The sequence below is a fragment of the Phalacrocorax carbo genome, chromosome 1 (genome assembly GCF_963921805.1).
Source record: "Phalacrocorax carbo chromosome 1, bPhaCar2.1, whole genome shotgun sequence".
Taxonomy (NCBI): domain Eukaryota; kingdom Metazoa; phylum Chordata; class Aves; order Suliformes; family Phalacrocoracidae; genus Phalacrocorax; species Phalacrocorax carbo.
This window is the reverse complement of record NC_087513.1, coordinates 130,019,749-130,047,494: the sequence shown is the minus strand read 5'-3', so window position 1 is coordinate 130,047,494 and position 27,746 is coordinate 130,019,749. Positions and strand designations below refer to the sequence as shown.

Genomic DNA, 27,746 nt, shown 5'->3' with positions numbered 1-27,746 from the left:
TATATAGCCCATGCTTCTGAAATGGTGTATAATCAGTGGAATTCACTGATCTTTCCTTAGTTCTGTTTTCCTGGCTTCAGCAGCAAGTTATTAGTTTTAACCTTTGCCCAGTCTGCTCTGATGTCTTGATCTTTTTGCATATTCTTTTGAAGACTTCTCCATCCCTCTGCTTCACGTCTTTGTTTTGCTTGTACAGGAGCTAAAAAGTGTTCTGGAAGCTCAAGAGAGCAGATATGGTTGATCACTCCTGCCCTCCAGTCTTTCTCCTTTATTTTGCCCTAGATAAAAGCAATAGCAGTGGTTTCACAGGGATAGGAGGTGAAAGGCTTCTGATCTTCTTTTTATGGATTCTGAATGGAGTCCCTCCTCTCAGACATACAAATGGAACTTTGCTGCTTTTGAGTCTTGAAGTAGTGTGGTATATCTAATGTCTCAGCTCTGTGTTAGATATGTAGTTAATGGAGAGAACTAGACCTCTGGGTGCAGTGAAAAGACTAAAAAGAGCACTTAGTTTCTTCTTTTCCTGTCTCCTCTGACAGACAAGTGGTAATACTCAGAAACTACTGGTGCTTTTATGAAGTGACCCTGGCAGTCCAGTACCTGCTAGGGCTGTGACAGCCCTATTAGGTTTTTGAAGCAGGTGACTTTGATCAATCATCTATGAAGGATTACTGTTCTCAAATGGGTGTTTCATGAATGTGGGAATCTGGCAGTTGAACTGAGAGCATTTGATAATGTTCTGGAGACCCCAGAGTTCATGGTCTCATGCTGAGTTTCTGCCCTCTTCTCCAGCAAAACTGAGGTTTGTGTACAGCCTTCTGTATGGAACTAATCCTTTTGTAATCTGAATCTTGGATAGCATAGTATTGCTCTGGCAGTTTGGAGAATTTGCCAGAATTGAATCAGGGTCTGCTGCATGTGTGTGAATAGCATCTGCATTGTTTGTGCCTCTTGCTGCAAGATCCAGAGCAAAAGTTTTCTCTAGGCCCAGCTTTCCAACAGTTGTCCAATTCCAAAGATACTGGTTCAGAGGGAGCATTGTGATGAACACTCATTCCTTCCAACTGAAAAATACTTCCCGTCATGTGCTACAGGCATATGATCCCTAGAGCCTGAGTTACATTTAGTTTCCATTTCTTAACACTATGGAGCAAAAGGTGAAAGAGAAAAATGGGGAAGGGATGAGTAAATGCTCAGAAGAGTTGAATTCCAGAGAGGAAAACAGATTAGTAGAGAAAACTGTCTGGAAGTAAAACTCTGCTTCCTGAATTTCCTTTATCGAAGGTCCACCAGTGATAGTATTGATGTATCACCCAGAAACATTCCACTTTTAACCTTTTCCATCTGGTGGTGTTGCATTTAGAAGACTTAATGCATTCAAGCTTGCTTTTGTGACTTGCATTACCTTGAATCTTCTGGATCATGTTTTATTTATGTTTTCTTTTCCCTCTGATTCCTGTTTAATTGAATAAATGGCATGATATATTTTTGGTGGAAATGTCTAACACCTTTTCACATCTAAGAAAATTGATTTTATTATTAAATGGCACTTTCTGGGTGAAATTCTTATGAAATCTTCGTCTTACTGTCTTATTTAAATAAGTTTACCTATATTCTCAACTTAAACATAAGCAAGGACAGTCAAATCAGTTCTTCATGTGTGTCATACTTCACTGCATAAGCAAATCCACTATTATTTAGAGAGACTCTCTCTCTTGTGGATGGTGACCGTTCCAAATGCATCAGTGTTTCAGTAGGTACCATCCCCACTGTATTGTTACAAACCCTGGCTTGTTTATCTCATGTTATACAGAAGGTTGTCCATAGAATATTCTTCACTGACCTTAGTTTGATGTAAAGTCCAGGAGATCGCTGCTTAGATCCTTGTTCGACTAATGTATCTTCTCATTTTCACTATGTTGAAGGCTGTGTCTGTTGTCAGTCCGTTACACTGACTTGTACTCAAGCAAAAGAGTCTCGAGATCGGCATCGCACTATCTTTGGTGCTAATTTTGAACTGAAGATTTGAAGGTGGCAGAGAGGAGGCCACGAATACACTTTGAAAATGTATTTGGTGGTGGTTTAGATGTTTTTAATGTGAACATACTCATTTTACTTAGAAAAATGTAGTTGGAAAGCACTAGTAAAGAAGGTGAGGCAAAAGAGAACCCTAATTCATCACTAATAGTTAAATAATAGGAGTAGTGGACTGTAAAAGCAAAGGCAAAGGCCCTGCCATAGGTTTAATGTCAAGGTGGGAGTGCTGTATGGATAATCTTAGTAGAAGCTTTTCTGTCTCTAGCAGTGTAGATTCTGTTTTGTCATGACTTGAACAGCAAGATCCCACTTCCCCATCTCAGAGCTCGGTGTCTGTTGCTGGCCATAGATGGCAAGATGCCTGTTCTGAGGTAGACCCCACAGCTTTTTGATTCTTCCTAAGTCTTGAATGTTTTTCCTGTTTATATCCTGTCTCTGGAAGACATTTACATACAGTATTTAACCAGTAGTTTCACTGATGTCTGTAGGACTACTCAAGACAGTAAAATTACAAATAAAATATGTAAAGCTTTTTCTTTATGCCAGTGATCCTCACATTGCATCTTCTGACGAGACTTTTCTGCAGTATTCCAATAGTTCAGTGTTTCAGTGATCTAGAAGTGAAAAGTTATGACTCCTCACTTTAAAATGAATGTTAATTTTATATAATTTAACAAGATAGCATCAAGCTGTATTTTCAGTGCATTGCTTCAAGTGTAAAAGCAGTGGGCTTTCTATTTGTAACAAATAACAAAAGCTGTACTCCTAGTATATTATAATGCCTTACTAGCATTATACTTCCATGTCATTGCATTCTGCCTTGAAGTCTGCTCTTGGTTTTCAGTGCACCAGAATGAAACAGCTCTCTGATACAGCACCCCCTGTTTTTGGAAAGAAAGCTAAATACAATCTTTGATGCCTAGTACAGTGTATTCTCCACTAGGGCATATAAGATTACTGTATTCTTCCATTTGTATTCATACAAAGGTAAGCAGGTCATTGTTTTACATATTCGTATTATTGCATAGCTTCTTGGGGGCTGCAGTATAAATCAAGGAGAGATTATTCATAAGTTTCACTTTCACTTTAACCCTGAGAGGGTGACTTCAAATTCTCTTTAACTGAAATTGATGGATTTAAACTGGCTTTAGCCTATGGTGTTTAGGACAAAAGTCTGATTCTGCCAATGTGTATTGACCCAGCTGGTGTGATAACAAAATCAAGAAAGAATGATGTGTATTTTGAAAAAGAAGATAAAGATGTAACGAATAAAGCCAACCTATTAAAAAAAAAGGAAAAAAAAATCTGACTGTAAGTTAAACCTGCAAAAGTGGCATTACAGCTTACTAGAAATCTGTTTCTAGAAGGGTCTTTAGAACTTAGACTTACTTGTGTATGGTAAATTAGATTAAGAAAACCCCTAACTTATAGACTCAAATTTTATTTTCTGTACTTAGTAGGATGTCCCTCACTTTGACTAATGTGGTTGTACAGGCCTTGCTGTGAGGAACAGCAGCCAAGGAGCAACTGTTAGGACACAGTATGCCTTTTGCTTCAAAAGCTGGAGGATATCTAATTATTGCTGATCCTAGTGAATAGCCGTTCTCTCTTCCCGTGCACATGCTGTTTGGCAAGCAGATAACTGACCTTACACTAGAAGCCAAAGCAACTCTGTGGAGGTTCTCAGATAAATTGAATGCAGCTAAACAGCCGATACTCCTTCTGACTGTGTGCCCCGAACCAAAAAGATGTACTGAAGTTACAGTGAAGCAAGCCTTCAAGTTAGGCAGGCTTGAAACAGAACTTCCCTTCCTTTTCGTGCAAAGGGCTCTCTACCTGAAACACAGCTACACATTAGAGCAAGGGAACTCCTTAAAGCTTAGAATTGCTGAGGTCAGACAGATTTGATAGAGATGTGCCCTTACTCATGGGAGGAGGGGAAGTGGGTCTCTTCTGCCAGCCAGCTTTCCAGTCTAGCGGCTTTTGTTGTCTGCCTTGCACAAACTCGGGGACTGTGTCTGTGAAGGGCCTTTCAGACTTGCACAGGCTGTGGGTTCTTGTTCACCATTTCCTCGTTCTGTCTGGGCTGTCTTTCATTCCTTTTGCTTTTTATTGCCTAGAAAATAATTAAACATGCTCTAAGTCACTCTTGGAAGAAGCAGTTGTCCTTGTTCCTGAAGGTTTTTCCAGCTCAGAAGGGTAGGGGGAGCTAGTCTGAGAGTCTTTTCTGCTCTCCAGCCAGTCTTCCTAAAAAGACCACTATCTACAATGACTTGTGAACAAACAAGTGTGTATCCTCTATTGTAGGTAATATGGTATCTAACTTAATTGAAGGATTGAACTCTGAAATCATTACTGTGCTTCACAGGAAACAACAATGTAATGTCATGTTTCTTTTGTCTAATTTTGACAGGATGTGTGTATTTAATTGAAGATATGAAAATGCAAACGAGTAAAATAGGTCCAAATGTTTGCTGGAAGAAAAATAAGAGTTGCTGACACTAATAGAATTTAATGATCCACTGATTGATGACACATAAATGAGCAAGAAAATAGGGAAACCCTAATCTTTCCTGCATGTTCCCCCAAGCTTGTGTTATGGTTTGGGAACTAATCCATCAATGCATGTTACCTATGCAAAAAAGGTGATAACTCTGCTGTTCAGCTGATTATAATGGGACTGTCTTAAATGTATCACCTTGATTGTGCTGGCAGCATTGTACTTGAGTCTTTCAGATTGCAAATCTCAGTGATTATGCACCTAGCAGTGCTTTTAACGCTTTCTGGCTTGCTTGAACATAATTTATAGCTCTTGTATTATGCCTTCACTCACAAATTTTGCAAGCGGTTTTGCTGGTTATCATCACAAAAGACATTTGCCATCTTTCTAGATGAAAGCAGAATACTGACTGTTCATTACAAGTAAAATGGATTTTAAAAACTTTATTTATTTTAATTTACCTGGATTCTTTAGAAATTAGTTATGGTGGGGAGTTCCCCCAATTGTGAAATGCCACAAAATATAAAAAAGTATGTCAAGTGAGGTCTGATCTTCCATCTGAACTATTTGGGCAAGAGTCTTAACATCTTATACTTTCAAATATTTGTAGTTAAAGTTTTATAGATACCTTCAGTAACTAGGTTAGCTTAAGAATGCAATTAGTCACATTGGTAGTCGTGTCAGTTTTCTGGTTTGTGTAGGGTGGCTCTAGAGAATTATCGCTGTTCCGACTGGGTCCACAGCCAAATATTATTATTTTGCTGGATCTCTTATTTGCTTTCTGACTGGTTTGGATTTTTACTTTTATTTTCAAAATATTATGCTGGATAAAAATCTATTTTAAAGGTAAAAGTCTAAGATAATCTCAGCTGCAGCTTTTCCAAATGGGATAGTGGTGACAAGCACTACACTTTCTTCCCAGGTGGTTAGTAAGCATCTTCTGGGCTAGTCCTAGGAGGGATGGTGACCTTTGATCTTTCCAGGTACTGCTGAAATGTTTAAGTACTTAGTAGGTTTGAAGAGCCTGTGACATGAAACATCAGCCAGCTGATGCCATTCTGTTTTGTCCTTTATCTTTCACTCCTCACCCTCCATTACGTGTGCATCATGCACTTCAAAAGCTCACTTTAGTAGAAAAGTCATACTGATAAAAGCTAATATTTTTGGGTCTTATTTCCAGCTAATGTCAAGTCTTTGGTATGTGCCTACTTCTATAGGATGAGAGACTTTTATTTCTAGGAGAGAGGATGAGATGATGCGAAATGAAGAAGAATGTCAGATAAAAGGGGTTAAGCTGTAGGAAGGTAAAATATATATTGGGAGTGAGAGGGAAGTGAAGGTGGGTACTGAAAGAAACTATTTTGAAACTGTTTTATGTCCACAAGTGACCTTTTTTAATCTTTTAGCACTGGGAAGTAAAAAATTTCATCTGCTGCAATGGACATCTGTTTTTCTTTCCTTCTAACAGGTCGTGACAATGCGTGTGAGAAAACTTCATACATGTTTCTGCGGAAAGAACTTCCTGTGCGACTAGCTAACACCATGAGAGAAGTCAATTTGTTGCCTGATAACTTACTTAACAGGCCTTCAGTTGGGCTAGTACAGAGCTGGTAAGTTGAAAAATAAAAGTGGATAGAAAAAATAGTGTAAAACTAACGTGTTGCTTTACTCGCAACTCAGCTTGAATTGTTGTGAACTGAAGTCTGTTTTCTGCCTTGAATTTTTTATAATGCATGTTTCTTGGCAAATGAGTTTCATTATCTTCTGTCTTATGTTAAGTAAATACTCTAATATTGATCTTGGAGATAAGAATTTTTAAGTTAGTAAAAGCATACTGTTGTCTCCTAGATAATTAGTGTCAGTCAGTAACTTCCAGGAGCAAGCTTTTAAAATATTCCTTACTGTATTGTACCTATGACTTATTGAAATAGCTGTTCTTTCTCCGTATTCTTCTTTGTCAAAAGTACTCAAAGAAAATGTAAACGTCGTCTGCTCTTCTCGTTACTAGGTCTTTAAAAACATAACCTGGTATTCCGTGGAAGTTATGGAACAGGACAAAAATCTGGTGCTGTCCAGTGACTAACATACTCCATTGTAATAACTGGTGTATATCTGAACCGATTCAAAGTCCTGTCACCTTTTCCACAGTAATTTTCTAGGCTATTTGCATATTCAGTGAGGTGTGGAGACTACTGCCTTGTATGTATTAAGCTCTAAAAAATTGTTGTTCATGGGATGTTTATTGTCTCTCTACCTGCTAATACTTGATCCAAAGAAATTTTTGTAAAAACATTCTTTGCAGTGTACAACAAAATTCCCTTTGTGAATAACAGCCAATCTAAGTGTAACAGCAGCTAATGTTGTAGGCTTCTGTTCATTTCAGTCATAGCCCTTGAGCCAAGAAATTCCACATTGACTGTATATTGACTTCTGGGTTTGGTCTCATTTATCAAACTTCAGACTTAGAAAATATAAATTAGGATATGTGATATAGTGTACTTCGGTTTAAATATGTTTGTCCATGAAAGGTAATACTAACTGTTTTGACGACCACTTCAAACATGGGGATTAAGTGCTTAAAATAAATGTAAATGCTGCAGAGCCCCACAGCAACAATTACTTCATGGTTAAGGGGCAGCTTGCAAGGGTTTAAGGCTTGTATCATCTGTCTGATGTTACTGGAAGTTTTTATGACAAATAGGAAAGAATGCATAATATGCAGGCCTTTTAGGCTTTTTCTAATCTAGATGACTCGTGAAGCTGTCTTTAGTGAAATGTGGACGGACAGATAAGTAAATGAAGAAAAGGAAATAATTTTTTCGTAGGGACTCTACAGCATAATTCTTCTAGGCCAAATATATGTTCTGTGGCAAATGCTTCTGCCTGGCTAATACAGAGCCAAGCAACATTTGGATCACTTCTGCAAAGGAACTGAATGGGTCTTCAGAGAGGATGCCCCCTTCATAATTTTTTGCTTAGAGGTTTGAGGACTCATGGGGTGACTTTTATGGCTATAATAGATACTACTCATAAAAAAAAAGTTTTGAGTGTATTAGAACTTATGACTGTAAGATACTTGACCAAATCATATATTTTATATGACAATGTGATTTGCACTGTCACAGCTGTAGACTGATAGTTTGCTGTTAAATGGGCTGAAATATCAGACTTCAACGTGATGAAGGAAGTTCAAGTCCACATCCAACCCAGAGGTGGAAGTTTGAAGTAAAAACGTTTGTCATAGTGTTCTTCTAATTTTGTGAACTAGCAGTTTTTGTGAGAAGGAATATCTTCACTGACATTATATAAGAATATTTTTGTTATCTCATGTCAGAAGCAATAAAAGTAACTGGCGTGTTGTTTTCCTGATTACAGATGTGGACTTTGACTTTAAAAAGCTTATTTCTTTTCTGTTTGGTGGTTTTTAATTGCTTTTTTCAACATTTACCTGTAGGTGGTAAGACCTAGCGATGAATTGGTGACGAACCGTGGGCAAAATTTACTGAATCACTTAGATTCTAAAAAGACCAAAACAAAACAGTTATATTAACTTCAGTGTGAATGGCCTTGAGTATTATGCAGCTATGCTGACAGCAGGTTTTGAAACATATTTATAATTTCTTAACCCAAAGTTTAGACATATATATAGAGATTCCTGAATTTTATGCAGTAGAATAAATAAATATAAATTTAGCTGTTCAGCTGGTTTGTGAAATTCTAAAATGAAGAAACCTCTTCTTTTGATACACTTGTTTGATACTTCAAGAATTTTTCAGATCAGGTATCATGACCCTTTATTTTACTATGCCATAGGTTGAGGAACCATGATAAATTATTAATATGCAAACAAAAAATCTGATGTACATTTGCTGCAAGTGAGCAAAAGACATAATGCATTATTCACCTTAATCTGTTTATTTGCTAGTTTTCAGTAACTTTTGTAGTCACCAGCATATTTATGATTTATTTATGCTACCACTTTGCAGTAGAAGCCTAGGTTTTTATATGCGTTTGGTGAGATTTCAAATTAGCTGGAGCTTTAAAAAATTGAGTTCCCAGTCTATTCCTTAATGTCAGCATGCCAAAAAATACAAAAAGCTCCTAATCTTTAAAGTAGATTTTATTAAACTTTTAAATTAGAGTAAGGTGGCTCTGTAAAAAGATGGAACTTAGGTTCGGTGGAGTAAGAAAACAAATTAACCCTGCCATCCACAGCATGGATCCTTTCCCATCAATCTGCTGTCCAGCCAGGCAGTGACATTCTGGATTGAGTGAATTTCCTAGTCCCTTATAGGTCCCTTGGGAAGCAACCTCATCTTGTCACTTTGGAGAATATGCTCCCTGCTGAAGGCAAGCCCTGTTCTCCCAGTTCTCTAGTCCATCTTCGTGGTCATGCTGTAGGCACTTTGCTTCTTGTAGCACACTCCTTGACTGTACTGCACTGCCTAACAGATTTTACCACTGATTGTTTGATTGCTCTCAGGGAAGGTACATTTTTTTTACCCTCTCCTTCCTTTCTGGGTTGCTTAGCCTGATGTGTGCAGCAGTGACGATAGGCAAGACAGCTGTCCTTTGTGCTTCTTGGCTACGCTTTTATGAATAAAGCTGGCATTACCAACAGAGTGAACTATGAACAAAAAAAAAGCTTTGCATTTCAGTCTGTGCAAAGGTAAAACATTAGCTCTGTCTCAGTTTGAGTTTATAACTTAGTTTATGCATGTGTTTTGCATGGAGTAGCAAGGGAAGGAATGAAATGAATCAAAATGATAACACAGTTAATATGTTCTGGCTATGAACTGCGGTGATTCCAGATAACAGACCAACAACCAGCATTTTGGGGATCAGCAACTTGCTTTCAGTTTTTCAAAATTAGTGTGCAACTTCCTAGTTCTGAAAAAGCAAGCCTTTTTTAGGCCAGCTTTGAGAGGGCACTCTGGCTGAAGTGCACTGCAGGTCGGATATTGAACATGTGGCAGAATTGCATAGTAGAGGATATCCTCACTCATGTGATGTGATGAGGGAAAATAGTTACAATAAAACCTTATAATGGATAAGGTCAAAGCTTGTGAAATGTCTAAAGTGAGTGTGAGGTTTGCACAGCATGCTACTCAGTCATATCTAAAATTCACATTTTAATTAACCCTGACCAAATGTCTCTACTTTTCTTTAGTACTTTTCCCTGGAAAAGACTCTAAATTTCTGTGTATCTCCTTGGAAAGACCCATTAGAGAAATCAGTATAGTTTGGGGATTAATAATTGCTTTTCCTCTATTTTTTTACTTTCAGACTATGCTAACAGAATTGTGTTACCATGGAGATATGTTTTATCTTTTCAGTGTTTTGGTGTTAGAGGTTCTAAAGGAATATCTTAGTGAAATACACACAGGGAAAAAGGAAAGGTATCTTGCATGAGTTTAAAAAAAAAAAAAGAAAATCTGGAGTTGACATGGACATTTGCATTGATTTCATGTACGAAATATGCCATTCTAGAACTATTACATTTGGCAGACTAACAGGAATTCAATCTACCTGGCAGTAATTAACAAAAGAACAAGATTGATGGGTGATTGAAACCAGAGAGCTTGCCCAAGGAATTGGAGTGTATTGTGATAAAAAAATTAAACACCAGCAAGACAACAGATTTGAAGGGCACAGGCTTTGATTTCTGCTGTTGATAATTCACCAAAGATAGCAAAATGCAACTGATTCTTTTTTTTTCTGTCTGCGCTGGTGGTGTTTTTGTAGATTTGTGTCCTGTATAGTTGTATTCATTTACTAGTAATGTAGGAAGTAATCCATTATTCTGGTACTTTTCTTCTTTATTCTAGCTGGCTGGTAATTGTGTGCGAAGTGTGTTTAAAACCTCACAAGGTCTCACTTTTCAGCGCTTGATAAATCCTGTAGTTACCACCTTCATTTATCCTTCTCTGCACCTCCAGTTCAAATCAAAAGAAAATTCAAGGAAATAGATGAATTGTATGAAGGGGGAATGACCTTTTTTTACACACACTAGCTATTACAGGAGCAAACTGCATTGCTGACTGCTCAGCGTTAGGCAGATTGTAATGGTCGTGGTGATTAAGACAATGTTGTGAATTATTTATTACACCTAACCAGAGTTACAGTTTTCCTTTTGAACAATTTTTTAATTACTTTCTTTAATTTTGAGCTGTTTGCGAGGGTGGTGGTGGTGGTGTGAATTTTGTGTAAAAACTCTAAATCACAACTGGATAAAAGCATTGGCAGCTGTCAGTTTTTATTTAGAGACTTGGGATAATATACAGGGTATTATAGCATCCCAGGTTGGTTGACATATAGGATAGGCATTGGACAGTGGGTTAGATTCGTTTGACCTACGGTTATTTTTTTTTAGCTTTGTTTAGTCAAGGGATTGGAAGAAATATTAAAGGCGATGGAAGAAATTTGAGTAACTTAGATTTGAAGTTAATAACCTTTTCTCTGAACTGGTCTCTCTGACTTGGTGGATACAGTGTTTGTGCTAATGAACCTGACTTCTGAAGTAATATCAATTTATTTCAGAATCAGAAAGAGACATCTAAAAATTGTTGATCACTCTAAAGGAAGAACATTGCTTGTTTCCATAGTTTTTCCATCACCACAGAGATTAAAGAGAAATTTAAGTGCATTTGTAAATTTCCATAGAGTGTTTAGTTTGTGTAATTTTCCTTTGTTTCAGAAACTCTCAGTTCCTCACTGGTGCTATGTTGAGCCTGCAGTGTAATGACCTCAGAAGCTGTTCCACCTGCTGGTTGCACTGAAGACTGGTGACCATGTTTGGCAGCATTTTTCTAGTTGAGACCTGCTTTAGTCTTCTTCTAACTGAGACAGTTTTCTGCACAATTACTTCCTGCATTAGATGAGAGAAGCACTTGGCTTGCCCCTGTCCGATACTCTTCAACACAGGAGTAGTGATATTTGATTATTCCAGGGGCTGCAGTCTTAGGGCCAATGTCCCAATAAGTTACGAGTATGAATCTCAATACAGCATACCAGTAATGGTAGGCAAACAGTCAAATCCACACAGCACAAAAATCAGGTATCAGCTACCTTCAGTACCAGAAATGGTCGTTGCTGTTTTATCCTAGCATCAGCACAGGATTGCTGATGTTCGAGAGTTCTGGTAGGAGGTCTGTAGTAAATAGCACCTGCTGTGTTGCTTCTTGAGTGTTGTGGTTGTCCTGGATCTTCAGAAATGGGACTTTCATAATATATGATGACAGATGGGGGTGAGCAGCTTCTTAATAACCTCCTCTGGCTTACTTTGCCATGAGAGAAGCTGTCACTTCTTTCATGACACATTTATTGGAGCATCTTTCATATGGGAAGAAGCTGAGAATGCTGAATATCTCCTTAGAGATACCCAGCAAGCTGCCTGGGCTGTTCAACCTGAAGAAGAGAAGGCTTGGGTGGGAGGGTAGGGGTGGATGTTATCAGTGTGTATAAATACCTAATGGGAGAGAATGAAGATGAGTGAGCCAGACTTTGTTCAGTAGTGCTCAGTGACAGGACAAGAGGCAATGAATACAAATTAAAGCACATGAAATTCCATACAAACATAAGAAAAACCTTTTCTACAGTGAGGGCGATCACACACCACAAGAAGGTTGCCCAGAGAGACTGTGGAATCTCAATATGTGGAGATATTCAAAACCCCAGGGGACATGGTCCTGGACAGGCTGCTCTAGCTGACCCTGCTTGGGCAGGGAGGTTAGACTAGATGATTTCAAGAGATGTCTTCCAACCTAAATGATTCTGTGATTCTGAATTTTCTTGGAAAGCTGGCTTGCAGCCCTGAGTGTTCTGGGAGGCAGAAAGGGCTATTGTTGCCTTTATGAAAATGGGTGTAGAAGAGTGGACTGGGGCGGGGGGGGGGGGGGGGGGGGGAGGAGAAAAAAGAGGGCAAGGGAAAAAATTAAAGGCTTCCACAAAACATGAAGGATGGCAACAGAAATTAAAATACGAAGGAAAAGGATTTCAAACCAGGAGGAAGGTTTGAAAGGATGTGAGATGGGAGCTTAAAGAGTAGAGGCGTGGCTGTTGGCAAACTTGCTGACACCTACAGCATTTGGTCTTTTATGTAATATCAGAAACACTTTATAGTGTGAAGGGTATTTGTGACAGTACAGAGTCTGCCTCCTGGCATGTACTGTACCTGTGCTGGAGAAATAGCATTTTGGCCCACTCATTGGTTCAGGTCATGCTGGCTGCCTTGGGTTTTGCACATTTGATGCACATCTTCAGCAGCTGCTTCTTCTGAGAAGAACCTGTTGTTCTGAGAATTGCCAAACCCGCTTTGCTAATATAAGCAGTGTGGGTTAAGTGAAGATTACTGGGGCATTAGTTTCAAAACCATACTGCAGGTTTAGATTTGGAAGTAAAAATGCTAATGTAGACACAGTCATTCAGTAGCAAGAGATCCACCTGTATTTGAGGAATAGGATAAGACTCCTTCACAGAAATCATGCAGATATTTTTTGGGTAGATTGTTTTTCTCTGTAGAGTCAGATGAATATTTTGCCTGATTTCCTTTTACCACACAAATTTAAGACAGCAAATACCTACTTAGTTACAAAGGAAAATCTTAGCTTTCTTGTTATATTACAACACACAGCATGAGAGAAGTAGTCCAGTGTGACAATTCTGGTAGTCTTAAGTTACGTGGCTTTTTTTAATTCCTAAATGTATTTGCAAGAAAAGGATGCCACATGAACGATACCCTTTTCTCTATTCACAGAAAAAGTCCAGAAAGTCAGTTTCCTCTTTGAGGCAATTATGCCTTGAATGACTTGGATATGTTCTCATCGCCCAACAAGGAAATGGTGAAGGAGGTAGCAAAGGCTGGTTGTGGAGTGTCAGGTATTGACTAGAGGTAGAGCAAAATTGTGCACAGGAATGGGTCTTAAGTATCGCTTCTGCAGAACATGGCCTGGTTTGGTAAGAAGTCAAAAGCTCATCTTACTGCCTCTTTAGAGTCAAACTAATGATGCCCCGAATTGCCTCAGTGCCTTGTCCGTCACTTTCCCATATTTCATTTTGGAGTTCCTTTGCTGATCGTTTATTACTGTTTTGCTCACTGTAATAATGGTACCTTTTTTACCACCTGTATGCATGACTAACTTGACTGACCTTGATTCATATGAGGCAGATGATACTGAAGAACACATACCCCTTTGAAACAAAGGAGTGAGGGCGATCGTAATTTGTTACATGTTAGGTCTTGCAGGTGAAGCAGCTGAGTTCAGAGAGTAAAGCAGCTTTTTCCAGTGAGAATTAATAAAAAGTGAGTGTGTGCAAGGACACATTCTCAACGGATATTAGTTCTCATTCATTCTTTCAGAAACTCAGTCCCTCCTTCAGCTGATGGTCCTGATGATTCTTCCCCTGCCTCTATCTTCCACATCATAAATACTGTCCCTGCGTAGTTAGAACTGTGTCAGTATCTTTCTAACTGCTAAATGTTCCCCTTTTCAGGAACTCATCTTCAGTGGACAGTGGGCTAGAAGTTACTGCCTGTTCCCTGAAGTGACCCTAGGCAATTTCTTGAACTCCTGGGAGCATAGTGTGACGGTTGGTCTAAACTGGTGCTACCTCTTAGCGTAGAAAACCATGTTTTAAAATAAGCAGTGCTGTAGACATCAGCTACTTCCCAAACTTGTAATTGGCAAATGTTTGGGGGATTTTGGTAGTTACATGCGACAGTTGCAGGAGGGCAAAACTACACAGAGGGTCAGGAGCTACTGTTATTGTGTTGACTGTGTCCTGTGATGGCTGCAACTGAAATGAGGGGTGGAGCAGCAGCATGTGATTCTGGAGTCACGTAGACAGCAGTGCAGTCTTAAGCTTTGCTGTAGCTTGAAGATGTAGGGTGAAGCTTCATAGCCTGCTTAAGCTGATCTTAACATAGAAATGCTACCAAAAGAGGTTTTGTTTTAATGTGAAGTTGTCCAAGCTTCAGTGACTGGAGACAGTCTCGTGGGGACTGAGCTTATGCATAGACCATTTTGATGAGCTGATCTAATGAGTTGCTGCTACTGAAAGGGGAAAGATTTGGTCACTTGTTTTGCTTTTTCCTTATGTAGGCTTTTTGGTTATCCTTTCTGTCCTGTGCTAGCTAGCTTCAGCCAGCCAGACCTTTCTATGAGTTGTTTTCATGTGAGAGAATAATTAAAAAAAACCAAAACCAATCTATCTGGTTGGCTGTTTTCAACATTGCAGGGAGCTAATCTGATTAGCATTAACATTTAGCATTAGCGTTATTGTAGTGTAAGTGGCAGTGCTCAACCAGGAGTGAAGGAAGGGCAAAAGGGAGAAGAATGACAGCTCCTTCTGGTAATGCTGAAACCCTGCTTTTTGTGTGTGACTGATATCTTGCGTGATTTACTTGAAGTAGGTCCCAATTCTGTAATCTTCAAAGCTACATCTGTACTGCTAAATGCACCTGCTTCATGGGGTGATACCTGGTCTTCAGGCCCAGTGGTGTGGGGTGGTGACACTTATACTGGTGTTGGGCTAGTTTCCTACAGAGCAGGCTGGTCATGTTCATGTTGAGTGGTACTCTACCATAAATCATCTTTTGGGTCCTGTGTGGTACCTCTGTGGCTCTAAGCCATGTGTGCTGAATGTCTGAACTAGAGAGAGCTGTGTTGTGTAAGAGTGGTATTTTTACAAAACCAAGGGTTGTGTCATGTGGCCAGAGGTACAATGTAAGGAGATGTGGGAGTGTGTGAAGGGGCGTACTCTTCTGGAGTACTGTGGTAGGACAAGCTTGGTGCAGTCTTGTTAGCTTTGCTTTTGGGGAGTGTTCCCTGGAGCTTTATTTGGAAGGAAGGTTGGATTGCTCTCGAAGGAATGTGGGAGCAAACTAACACCTCTATGAAGTGAATGGCCAGGAAGTCAAGATCCAGGGGCAAACTAAGTTATCTGAAATTACAGACCTACCTGAAGAGGGGGTTTGCTCCTTTTAACTTCAGCTTGATTTATACAGCAGTTTTTTCTGAATCGTGGACTGTAGGGTCATAAATAATATTTTCTATCCCTTTGTTGCATCATCCCACTTCATTCTAGCCTTTGCAGAGAGCTGTGTACTATGCTTCTGTCGTTTCAGAAGAGGTTGTAAAAAAATTCAAAAGTAATTTAGGTTTAAGTATTTTAACTCTCTCTTTATCATTTTTGCTTATTTCAGGTACATGCAGAGTTTCCTTGAGCTTTTAGAATATGAAAATAAAAGTCCTGAGGATCCTCATGTTCTGGATGAGTGAGTAACTTGTTTTCTAGTGACGGTTCATTTTAAAATAATGTGTCTCAAAAAACCCAAGTAGTTTTGTACTATAGGATAACAGGGGTCTTCTTTGTAAGGTAGAATTTGTGCACTAAAGGCCAAAATTGTAATCTGGAGCAGAATATAGGAACCTAAGTGCTTTTGAACAATACATGTTGCATTTATGCACTCTACCAGTTCAAGAAATGGCATGAAATGTTTCCTCCAAGGCTGTATTGAGAAGACAACATGCATGTAAGAATATGCTTGGATATCAAATACTTATGACTAAAATGTCATTTTAGTATGCATTGAACTTAGTTCTCTGTTGTGTATATAATGTATATTAACACATTGAATTTTTTCAGTCTGAAAGCATTCAGTGTGTCAGTCATTGTTTTTTTTCTAAAAGCTTTTTTAAATAGACATCAATTATTGGTGTTCACCTACTTCATTGAATAATACTACTTATTAAGAAAGGAAAGCTTAGCCAATTTTCTTTATCAACAAAATCATTCAAATTGTCATTAGAGTGTTTCACTGACATTTCTATGCATAAAACAGGAAAAAAAAAAAAAACCAAAACAAAAACCACATGTAAGTGAGAACAACAGGTGCAACATGTGCATCAGACTCAACAACAAAAACCCAAAACGCTCCCCCACCCCCCACAACACTAAGGTCTGTGGTTGCCCTGTGCTGTCTAGCAGTCAACTTTGTTTCAGAAGGTTATTTCTTGCAGGTTTTTTGTTCCATTGATAAATTTTCTTAGGGTAGCTTGTCTTTTAAACTTGAATTTCATGTTAAGCTCTGGAAATCTTGCCTGATCAAGCAGTGCTTTATTGGAAGTGTTTCATGAAACACCTTGCAATCCAACAAATGCTCTGTGTGAGATGTGGCTTGTGCCGTGCAAAAATGGTGTTTTTTCTTCAGTTAGTTTCAGCTATATTAACTGCTGTGTTAAGTTAAGTAAGAGTTTTATTAGGTAATGCATTTTAGATATTACACTCTTTTGTTTGTGGGCATGTTATCTGAGAGTTTTACACTTTATTTTTTTAAGTATCAAGCAATATATGCAGGAGAAACTCAGGTGCACGAGTATCAAATTCCCTGTGTGGCAGAAGTGTAGAAGGAGCCATAAGGATTATAGACTGACAGAGTGAATTGTAGTGCTGTCTGACAAGGGTAAAGTAACTATTTTCTCAGTGCGAGTCCTAAGCTGGAATACTATCTTCAGTTCTAGGTACACCTATTAAGAAATTAAAATACATGTGGACAGTAGTGATGTGAAAGGAATAAGAATTAGAGACTTGGATAGTTCCACCTTTGAATAATGTTGAAGGCATGTAGTTAGACTGGCAAAAAAGACAGTGGAAGTCTGAGTGTGCAAAAAAAAAGTCACTGTAATAAAGGATGATTGGTCGCTCTGCGTAAAGAGGTGGAGAACTAAAAAATGGCTGATTTTTATTAAAGTTTAGATTGTGCACAGGGGAAAAAGTACGAACTCTAATATTAGTGAGAACAGGCTGGAAAAGACCATTTCAGAAGGTTGTTGAGCATCCCATTTTAAAAGCTTTTAAGAACAGATTAGATAGCTTTCAGTGATGTTCTAAGCATGCTTATTCTGTAGTGGATAAATCGGACGAACTTTTTTACTACCTCCAGCTGTTACATTTTGTGATTCCCTATTTAAAGCCTGTTTACTGATGGGACAAGAAAGAATTCTGGTTTTGACGAGTTTAGCAGTAAGTTTTCCTACTGCTTAATTTAGAAAAATATTTTGGGTGGGATTAAGTTACCAAACCTTTGGTGTCTGTTGCCTTTTGAGATGGTGTAAGATGTCCTAAACATCTAAGTGAGCCTGGCAAGTGTAACAGGTCCTATTAAGCCTGTAATGTCCTGGATATGCAGGTGGAGGCAAGGTGGTTATGTAGCTTCTGGTGCCATCTTAAATGTTCTGTATTTAGGTTACTGAATTTCAGCTTTTTATGGACTTCAGAGGCTCAAGGTAGATCACAATATATATACTTTTAAAAAGGTTGATGAACAGTTTTCTTGGAGATGTGTTTTTAGAGTCTGTTCACAATGAATTATCTGACTCTGCCCTGTGGATAACACGCATTCTTGATACTGTTTCATGGCAATTGGAAATATTGTTTGAGATGCTCTCATTAGTATGATATACCAAATATTTACGTATTCAGTATAACTGCTTGTTAAAATCGTTGATCTTGCAATTATTGTATTATACATAATTAAGTTTAATATAATAAGGATATTGGGAATTTTTTGCTACCTACTGAGGTGATGTGCAGCTAGGGACTTTGAGAGTAAGAGTCATCTTTTATACCAAGTTTGGCCTGTGAAGAGATGCAAGACATGTTATCTGATTAAAGAGCAAATTTATTCTTGATTATATTGGATAGGCTACCTAGGATTAGAAGGTCAGGTTTACTTTCCTGCTCTTTGCATGTCTTCTATTCCTAACTTTCTGAAGGCTATGCCATTTAACTGGATATTGAGCTGTAAGTATCTATTTGATCTTTGCCTCTTTCAAAAATACTCTTAACTACATCTACATTTATCTGGTGGTAACCCACAGATAAACCTAAAAAATTTCTCAATTCCTGTACTGGTGTTCTGTGTTGCTGCTGTCTAGCCCTATCCTACTTTTATGTCTTATGGTCAAAAGAGATATATTGGTAACCTTAGCAGTTAATGAACTACTTTTCAGTGGAAAAACCCCACATACCTGAGTTCATTTATGTTTACATAACACTTTTTTTTTGTAATTGCATATATAATTTAATACATAATTTAAGCCATTATCTGGGACTTTGTGGGTAGTGTCTTTAGGGGTGCATGAATAGGAATAGTGCTTTTCTTCAGCCAGACTGGTTTGCTTGGAGAAGAACATGTGGAAGTACACTCTTTAAGGTATGTCTGGTCTTTTGAACCAGAGCTTTTCTTGTCCTAGCAGTGTGTATCTCTGAGTGCCTTGGATATGGTAGCATTTGAAGAGGGGTTGGAGCATGCTTCATCTCTTGGTTCCTCTCAGCTGTCTTGTTCCTGCATTGAGCATGCTGTAGAAGAGTGCATATTGTGTATATTAATATTACATATTATATACTTCATATTACAGAAGACCCAATCTTGTGTCCTTTCACCATCACAGTGCATATCCTCGTTAGTGCCCTCTGTGGTATCAGGTGGCTTATACGTTTTATGATGGCCCCCACCTCTGCTTTCCTTAGCTTAGTGTCACAACATGAGACTTGCCTGGGTAGAATAACTCCTGCCCCAGTACCACCCCAGCAGCTTTTTTTTTGGAGCCAAACGCAGTGTCCACCTTGAGTGCTCAAAAAACATGAAGACTTACAGGGCAGTTGATTTTTGGGAATTGAATAAGTGCCTTGGTAGTCTTTTTGTCAGCTGAGGCGGACTTCAGTTTCTGTTATGGCTAATCAAGGTAACAGTCGCACAGGAAAGAAGGGGAGCTAAACCAATCTATTAAAGAGGTTTGATATCCACAGATGGCTGTATCGATATTGGCGGTAGTTCTTCAATTAATGCTTTCTAAAAATGGTGGAATGAGTTGATCAGTTGAGCATAAAACTGCCTGCTGACTATTTCTGTTATCTCTCTGCTTGTCTGGGGGGCCTGCTCTGGTATTCTCAGAATTTGGGCTCTCTTTCTGAGGAAACCATTTTATGTGTCAGTGTTACAGGATTATAGATGTTATGCATGTACTGGCATAGCTGCCTATGAAGCCATGCAGTGAAGTGAATTGGGAAATTGATCTAGTGGAAAAACAGCCCACGTTCAGCCCTGTGGTGCCTAAACTGTTACACCGTGTGGCCTACAGACAGCACTGCCAACGCAGTAGAGAGGGTGAATGGTTAGGAGTTAAGTGCAGAGACTAAACTAAAGCTGATGTTTGTCAGGGTGGCCGAGCTTATCTCTTCTCTTAGTGTATGAATTTGAAGACAGTTGTGTGTTCATGAGTGCTACCTTTTTATTAATGTTGGACAAAATCCTTGAAAGGGATTTTTTTGTCTCAGCATTTCTGTGACAAACGGGTTCAGAGGTGCTTCAGTTTCTTTATTGCATTCTGTTGGTTAGCAGACCTTATGAAGACTTGCTACAATGTCTCCACATTGCTGTCACTGTGGATAGGATGGGCATATGCCAAAAGGTGAGGGTGCTTTTGCATTTGTAGTGACACAGGTATCTTCCCCCAAGCTGCAGAGTGGTTAGGTGGAAGTCTTCCCACGGTTCTGTCAGTGTGATTGCAGGAGTGTTAAGATAAGGTGTCCACGCCTGGTAGAGGGTGCAAGCTGGCAGAAGTGTTGGAAATTTCCCATGGTGTCAATATGTATCCGGATAAACACAGAGGCGGAAGTTGTTTTTCAAAAACAAGGGTTTGTAAAACATGCTGTTCACATGTACTTTCCAAGAGCACTTACTCCATACCCTATATCTGTGAGTTTCTTTGCTGATTTTTCTTTGTGGCACTCTCATGGGAGGGTGTGTGTGTGAGTGTCCTGGAACTTCGAGCAACTGTAGTAGTAAGCTGCCAGTATATCTAGAGATAACACACAAAAGCAACTTAGTAAACAAGAAGCAACTTTACGTTCTGCAACTCTAAGATTAAAATAATGCTTATATAAAAAATAAAAGAATGTTAGCAACTTGAAATAAGTAAATATTGGAGTAGATATGATTAAGAAGGTGCCTTTTTATTACTTTCAAGCAATGTGAAATGCTACTTCAGTTAGTTTTGCACTTTGAAAGTAGCTACTCTGAGTGTGAACTCCTACCTGTCTTTCTGGTGATTCTCGGCCACCAGCTGGCACCTCTAAAAAAGAGCAGCCAATCACAAAAACCCCATTGCATGTCTGTTCTATTTAAAAGGATTTTTTTTTCCAGTCTTCTCAACACTTTGTTGTCTTTAATCTTTCAGATGATACTACCCATAAGAGATGTAACAAAAATTCCCTTTGTCCTTATATTGACTTTCTCATGACTTCTTTTCTTGTACTGTGGTGATAGATCAAAACAGAATAATATATACAGTTATTAGGGTGTTGTGTTGTGACATTCATTAATTGTCTTTGCAGAAGTCTATAGGCTTAATTTATTTAACAGCGATGGTAACGCCTTAAACATTCTTTTGTTTATACAGAAGTCACTGAAGCTCACTTGACTAAAATAGCTTCATATTAATAATTTCTTATCTGTCAGAACAACTGCATTATTTATTCACTGTGGTTTTGAAAACTGTCATTGCTAGGTAGAATCTTCAGAGCTATTCTGGAGTATTTCTCCCCTTCCCCCAGCTAATCCCATGAACATTTCAAAAATTCCTTGATATGGTCTCCTACAGTATGAGTACAGTAACAGCTTTTGTGTCTTCCAGGGGTGTGTTGGGTGGGGGGATGGCAAGGAATGAGTGGTAAGCTTAAGGAAATGTGTTCTGATTTCTGCCCTGCTGCTTTGAAATGTGCCTATATACTTCAAGTGTTTGGTCCTTTAAAAGCATCTGCTTGATGGAAACGGTTGAGTGAAGTTGGTTATCTTTAAAGATGGATTGGAAGATTTGTCATATCACTGCAATAATGAAGTATTCCTTTATTGTGTGTATTTGCACACTAAGCTTCAGCTATGATTCACTGGTCTGTAGCAGATAAACCTCCTAGCCCTTTGTTTTCCTTTTGGCATGCACCATGCATTTAAGGGCTTTGGTAGTGGATGTCAGCGAATGCCCTCATGGAGCACCTAGGCATTTTATTGTATATATTGTGGATAGCAGAGGTATTTAAAAACAAATAGCAAAGCTGTCAGTAAACAACATTTAGTAGAGTGTTGTCATTTGACTTTCAGATGTAATTGTAAGTGTTGCTTCTCAGCTCTGTGTCTTGTTGCTCTGAAACAGAGAAGCAGCATGAGTACAGCCAGGCACTAGTCTTGTCTTGAAAGCTAATATCAGATCTCAGTGATTACAGGTCCCACAGAATCAAGACTTAATAAACATAACATTTCAAGCATTAAAATGTTTTAAGCTGTCTGTTCAGCAAGATCGGTAAGAGAACAGTCATTCTGTACTGTGATAATATTTAGATTGGGGAATTAGGCAGTTAAAACTTCCCCTTTTCTGTGCAACAAAATCGTGTTGAAAGACTACTGAGCTGTTAACATACAGTCAAAAACTGGTGGTTAGACTGAGGGTGATGAAAAAACTACTAAAAATTAATACTACGTTCCTTTGGAGCTGGTGGTATAGAGTGGGAGAAATAATTTTAAAAGTGTATCACTTGCGAAGAATGGGATGGTGTACTATCAGATGATTGTCCTGGCTAAGTGGTTGTGAAAAGGAAGGAAGCATCTGCTTTAAATGTGGTGACTAATTTATATTCTTTTTTACTTTTGGTGATCTGCATGTTCTTTCCCGTGCTTATTGCAGGGGGGCTGGACTAGATGACCTTTAAAGGTCCCTTCCAACCCAAACAATCCTATGATTCCTTCTTTGGTGTATATTCTACTTTTGATGAAGATAATTATTACATTTCTTTTCAGTGTTCATTATAAATCTACTGAGTATGTTTTGCTGTTGAAGTTTTTTAAAAAGGATCTGTAGAACTGTAGATAACGGGCATAGCTGAACAAGTCTCCCAGCTGCACTTTTTTTGCAAGCTGCATTTCAATGTGTGCTTTTTTAAAACAAGATCATGTAACCATTGTGGTGTTAATATTCATTTAATATTAGAGAATGTAGCAGAGTTGAGTAGTACTGACTTTCCATGTCTAGACTTTAGAAGGTTATTAATATTTCAAGTGTGTATGAGTGTGCATGTGGGGGGAAAAAAAAAGGGTGAGCACTTCGAAGATCATACATGTTGAGCTGCCTTGGCGGGAGAAACAAAAATCCTCCAAGCTGTTTCAAAATAAGTGCGTGGTTGTTGACAGGCGCTTGTTAAAAGCAATGGAAGTCACACCCTAAAACTTCTCGAGCTACCACAGAGAAGAGCCTGTCAAAGCACCATTGTATGCGCTCTGCCATCCAGCGGTGTAAAAGGAAACTGAAGTCACACTTATTACCTATCCTGATACTCAAACTCACCAGAATAGACACCAGGTAAAGGAAATGCATTCAAAAGTTTCACTGCATGGGTTGAGATGTTGGGAAGAAAGTACGAAGTGTAAAACTTCTCAGGAAATAATGAAGGGCAGTCAGATCATTTCTCCCGAGTTTCCTTTCCAATCTCCCAGCTCCTATTCGTTGCAGAGAATGAGTTACCATGGTGCATATGATTGCAATAGAAGAAAATCTTCTGTTCTCCATTAATGGTGAAGAGAGATTTAATTTAAAGGAGTGTTTTGGGCAGGAATGACTTAATTTGAGGCCCTAAGTATTTCGCAGGTCTCGTGAGAGAGAGGTTGACCAAATATTTCTCTTTAAATGGGTTTGTTTAGCTACTGCTCTAGTTTTATCTTTTCCCTCTGATAATTTTTTCACTGACTGGGAGGGATAGTAAACAGATAAAACGGTTGTGCTGTGGGGAGTTGAAAACAGAAGTGAGAGATTCAGTTTAATTATACTTTTAACAATCTGTTTCTAATTTTGTTTCCTCTAGCTTTTTAGATGTTTTAATTAAAGTCAGGAACAGACACAATGATGTGGTTCCAACCATGGCGCAAGGGGTGATTGAATACAAGGAAAAATATGGCTTTGATCCATTTGTTAGCAGTAACATCCAGTATTTTCTAGATAGATTCTACACCAACCGCATCTCTTTCCGTATGCTTATTAACCAACACAGTAAGTAACTGCTTTTTTCATCTTTGAGAACTCATTAGTTATTGCTTGTAAACCTGAAGCCATAGCTTTGTTTTGGGTTTTTTCATACTCATGACTAATTCTTAATGTTCTCTGCTAATTATGGTAAAAGATATACTGGCAACTGGTTAATTTGGTACTTCATAGTTACCATAAGTTAATCCAAAACACCAGTATGCTTTCCTCTAGAATTGTCAGGCTTTGTCAGCATGGCTGTCACTTGTTAATCTTGTTGGCAGACAGCTTGTGTAGTGATACGTGAAGTATTTTTAGAAGAGTAGCTGTATCTTTCTGCTCACAAATGTCTCAACATAGTTTGCAGAGCTGACATTTATTTCATAATGAAATGCAAGGATGCCATAAGCTTTGAATAGGTTATGCATTATATGTATTTTTATTGTTGGTTTTTCAGCAAGTTATCTAGACTTTCCTGCCTTCTAAAGAGGTTGAGTATTTCTAATTTAAGTCTTAAATTATATCCCTTGTCTCCCTCCACTTCCTCTTCACTATTTATGAATAAATGCTACAATTAGTCATCCTTTGGCATTAGGTTGTCTCATTTGTTGTTACTAATAAACTTGCTTTTTAATATTTGTATTACAGGGTGAAAGGAGTTACTTGCACAGCTCCTATTAACCAGTATGTGCAACCGTGCAGAAAGGGATATATATGAAGTTAAAGACAATCTTGTGATCTCTTTTAAGTGTATCTTGTACTTTTTTTAGCTCTAGAGCTCTGTACCCTGCCCAATATTCTGCTTTCATGAGCTCTTAAAAATTGCGGTACACCACAGATGTACTACACAATGCTAGAGTACTGTAGTGTAAGGTATTTTACTACAAGTTGTGTCTTTCCAGAAACCTTTTATGTAACTAGCAAAAGCCTTGCTATGTGTGTACAGATAACTTCCACGTGGCAAAGCACACCAAATGAGATAAATGTGCAGCGTATTCTTTGCTTGTACCTGGGCAGACAAATGACAGACATAAAACCAAGTTAAAAGGCTCTTATAGAAGCATTCTGGCAACAAGTGAAAACATTGTCCTAATAGAATTTTTGGGCCAAGTGTTAGCATAATTTGCACTAGTTCTAAAATATTAAACTTATTTCATTGAACTGAAATGGCTTTTCCTATGGACACTCTTATTTAACTGGTTGAAACTTAAAACCACTTATAGATGCTTGAAGTTTTATTAACCTTGTACAATTTCTCTATCCTAAGCAACGTTAGTGATCCATCTACAATGGCAAATATTAATCTTGAAGCACTGATGAAAAAGACAATTGGAATGCAGAATGTTTCATACGTTATTGACAGACTGTTTCTTACAGTGCAGTTCTGCAAGGTGTGGTGTGCTGGTGTATTAGCCCACCATGACCGGAATAGGAAAAGCTTTCAGATCTTGTCTGTTGCTCACCTCATACTGCATCTGTTTTGTATTGGAGCTGATTAACTTGCTAAAATAGCAGAAAATCACTTCTGCAAAAAAGTGTAAAACCTTTCTACTTCCTTGAGAGCTAAACTCTCAGTGAAGGATCTGGTGAGTGCCAGACCCTTGTGCAAAGGAGCGTACTGCTGAGAGTCAGGGAGGAAGTTGAGTGCATGAGGCCTTTGTGCCAGCTGTGAAATTGCAGCTTAGGTGAGTGTAGAAGGGTTTTAATGCTGTCTTACTGTTCCTCAGTCCTTTTTACTATAACATTTTAATTGTCGTGAGTGCTGCTGTTCTGACATAATGGTATGAATGAAGCATTTTATATTTTAGTTTAATCTAATTTTTGATAGTCTGTTTTGAAATACAAGTTTTCACCTTAACCCTCGCACACCACTATTTCTTTATTAGTCTTAGCTATTAAAAATGAAAAAGGAAAAAGACCTACCAACCCCCCCCCCCCCAAAAAAAAATACCAACACAAAAAAACCACAAAACCAAAAGAGGGAGGGAAGTAGTTTTCCTAAACAAGGATTCTGGCAATTTGCTCAAGTATATTTTTATAAAACCCAGTAAGTTTCAGATACCATCAAATTTAAACTTTCTGGGCTGCCTCAAGTGTTAATAGATAATTTACTGCCATTTATTTTTCCTTTTAGCACTTCTTTTTGGTGGAGATATTAATCCTGCTCATCCCAAACATATTGGAAGTATTGATCCTAACTGTAATGTGGCAGAGGTGGTTAAAGGTAAGTTGAAGTTAGTATTTTCGTTGGCTTAAAAAAAAAAACCCACAACTTAGAATATGCATAAATAAGTTACTGAGATACAAAAGGCTGAAGGTGATCTAAACTAATCTAAAAAAATAAAATTTAAAAAAACTGAAGTTCTGCAGTTGCTTACAGTAAAGCCATGGGCTTATTGATATTTTCTAATGTCTTCATTATTGAGAATGGAGAAACCTTTGGTATTTTAACAGAACTGAGAAAACAAATGACTTTTAAATAACTTTAATCTGTCCTTGTACATGTCAGATTAAGTACCTAAAGTTTAACAAAACAATTAGATGTTTTCTTCCTTAAAATACTTAGAAGCAGATTCTCATGTACTGCCTTTTTATCTGATGTAGGTACTAAAGAAAATTGAGAGTAAGTGAAATTTTGATTTGTTTAGTTAGGCCTTCCAGTAAAATGTCCTCAGGTATTCCAGTTAAACTTCCCATTACTATGTGCATCTGATCATATCACAGCCTGTTCTCTCTTACGCAGAAGTCATGCAGGGTATCTGGCACAGCCCCCTTAGAAATGGCGTTTGCTTAATGTTTTGAATGTTCATATGCTTTCAGAATGTTAGTAAGTAGGCATGAGGCAATGCTGTCTGCCCCAAGAGCTTTTTTTAATGGTTCACACTCTGGGTATGTCTATTTACAAATACAAGTCTTGCTGTAGGAGCGAATTCCACCCTCTGTCCTTCACTGCTCTTTGTGCAGCTGCAAGAGGGGCAGAATGTGTTTCTCCCCTTCACTTTCAGCCTTTGAAGTAAGAGGGAAACCTTTCTTATGTCAGACTTTGACCTGCATGGTTGCTTGCTTTGTAATGTAGTTGCTTTTTATTGTTATGAAGGCTTCATGGCTTCTAGCTCTCTTTGGCTCTAAGGTGGTCTTTTTTCAGCAGCTTTCTTTTGACTGATCTTACTCTACTTTGGCCTCAGCATTGTATATATTACATGTTTCTTCTAATAGCAATGTTTGAATCTATTTTGATCATCAAATTCATAGTTGCTGCCTTGGCCAGAGGAGTGCATCGTGTCAGAAGGTGCTCAGTCCAGTTTTTCAAGCCAGTAGCTAAAACAGATCTTCCACATCTGAAGAAATAATCGCAAACAGAACTAGGGCATCATAAACAGTATCCAGTGTTCTCTTTCCAAGAAACAAAATGTCCTTAAAGACAGAGCCTGTCTGGAGTCAAGGTGATTGAGGCCATTTCTTTGTTGAATTGGTGGAGTGGTTAGTTTACATTCTGTATACTGTGCTAGCTCCAAAATGTTCTGGTTCACAGGTGGCATTCTGAGCAATTTGTCAGAGTGAAGATGTTGATTTTGGCACTGTATGTGGCAGCTAGAAGCTCTGTATGCCCCTCAAACATTGAAGAAATTATTTAAACAGTCACTTCCTTCTTCAGGCGGTTCCACCAAGTGTTGTGTCTGTAACTGCCTGAGGTGGGTCTCTCCATCTCACTGACTGTCCTACAGTAAAATTTTTTTTTTTGAGCTGACAGCATATCCAGGCTTGTTCCTGGAGCCAGGATTTTAAACGTACTGATAGATCCTTCACTCTTGTTGCTACTTACCTCCAGCCAAGACACAAGTGCTTTGAACTTCGCAGTCTCTTTTACAGTCTTAAGACTCTGCCAAAGAGTTGGCTTTTAGAAGAAGGTAAAATGTCAGACTGCACGCAGACTTTGTTTGACAGTTTTGCTCTGGGCTGGATATTTTACTGGATCATGAAGTGATAGTGCCTTCCTGTTCAACTCAAGGGTGTTAGGGTGGCTACTTCTTGGAAATGGATGAGAGTCCTGCATTACATTTAGGGAGGCTAAATGGATTTATTCAGAGACTCCTTGTGTTCTCAAGGTTTGCATAGCGGCTGTGTCTGCTCCACATCTG

The 27,746-nt window shown here is 38.5% G+C and overlaps 1 protein-coding gene across 1 annotated transcript in view; it reads left to right on the top strand.

The window, feature by feature from the left end:
- Nucleotides 1–27,746, top strand: part of PDK3 (pyruvate dehydrogenase kinase 3) — a 59,593-nt gene that overhangs the window by 15,617 nt on the left and 16,230 nt on the right. The window contains exons 2-5 of the mRNA XM_064473915.1: nucleotides 6,006–6,147; nucleotides 15,741–15,812; nucleotides 23,450–23,634; nucleotides 25,742–25,831. Of these exons, the coding sequence (XP_064329985.1) occupies nucleotides 6,006–6,147; nucleotides 15,741–15,812; nucleotides 23,450–23,634; nucleotides 25,742–25,831 (489 nt within the window). The remainder of the gene's footprint in view (nucleotides 1–6,005; nucleotides 6,148–15,740; nucleotides 15,813–23,449; nucleotides 23,635–25,741; nucleotides 25,832–27,746) is intronic.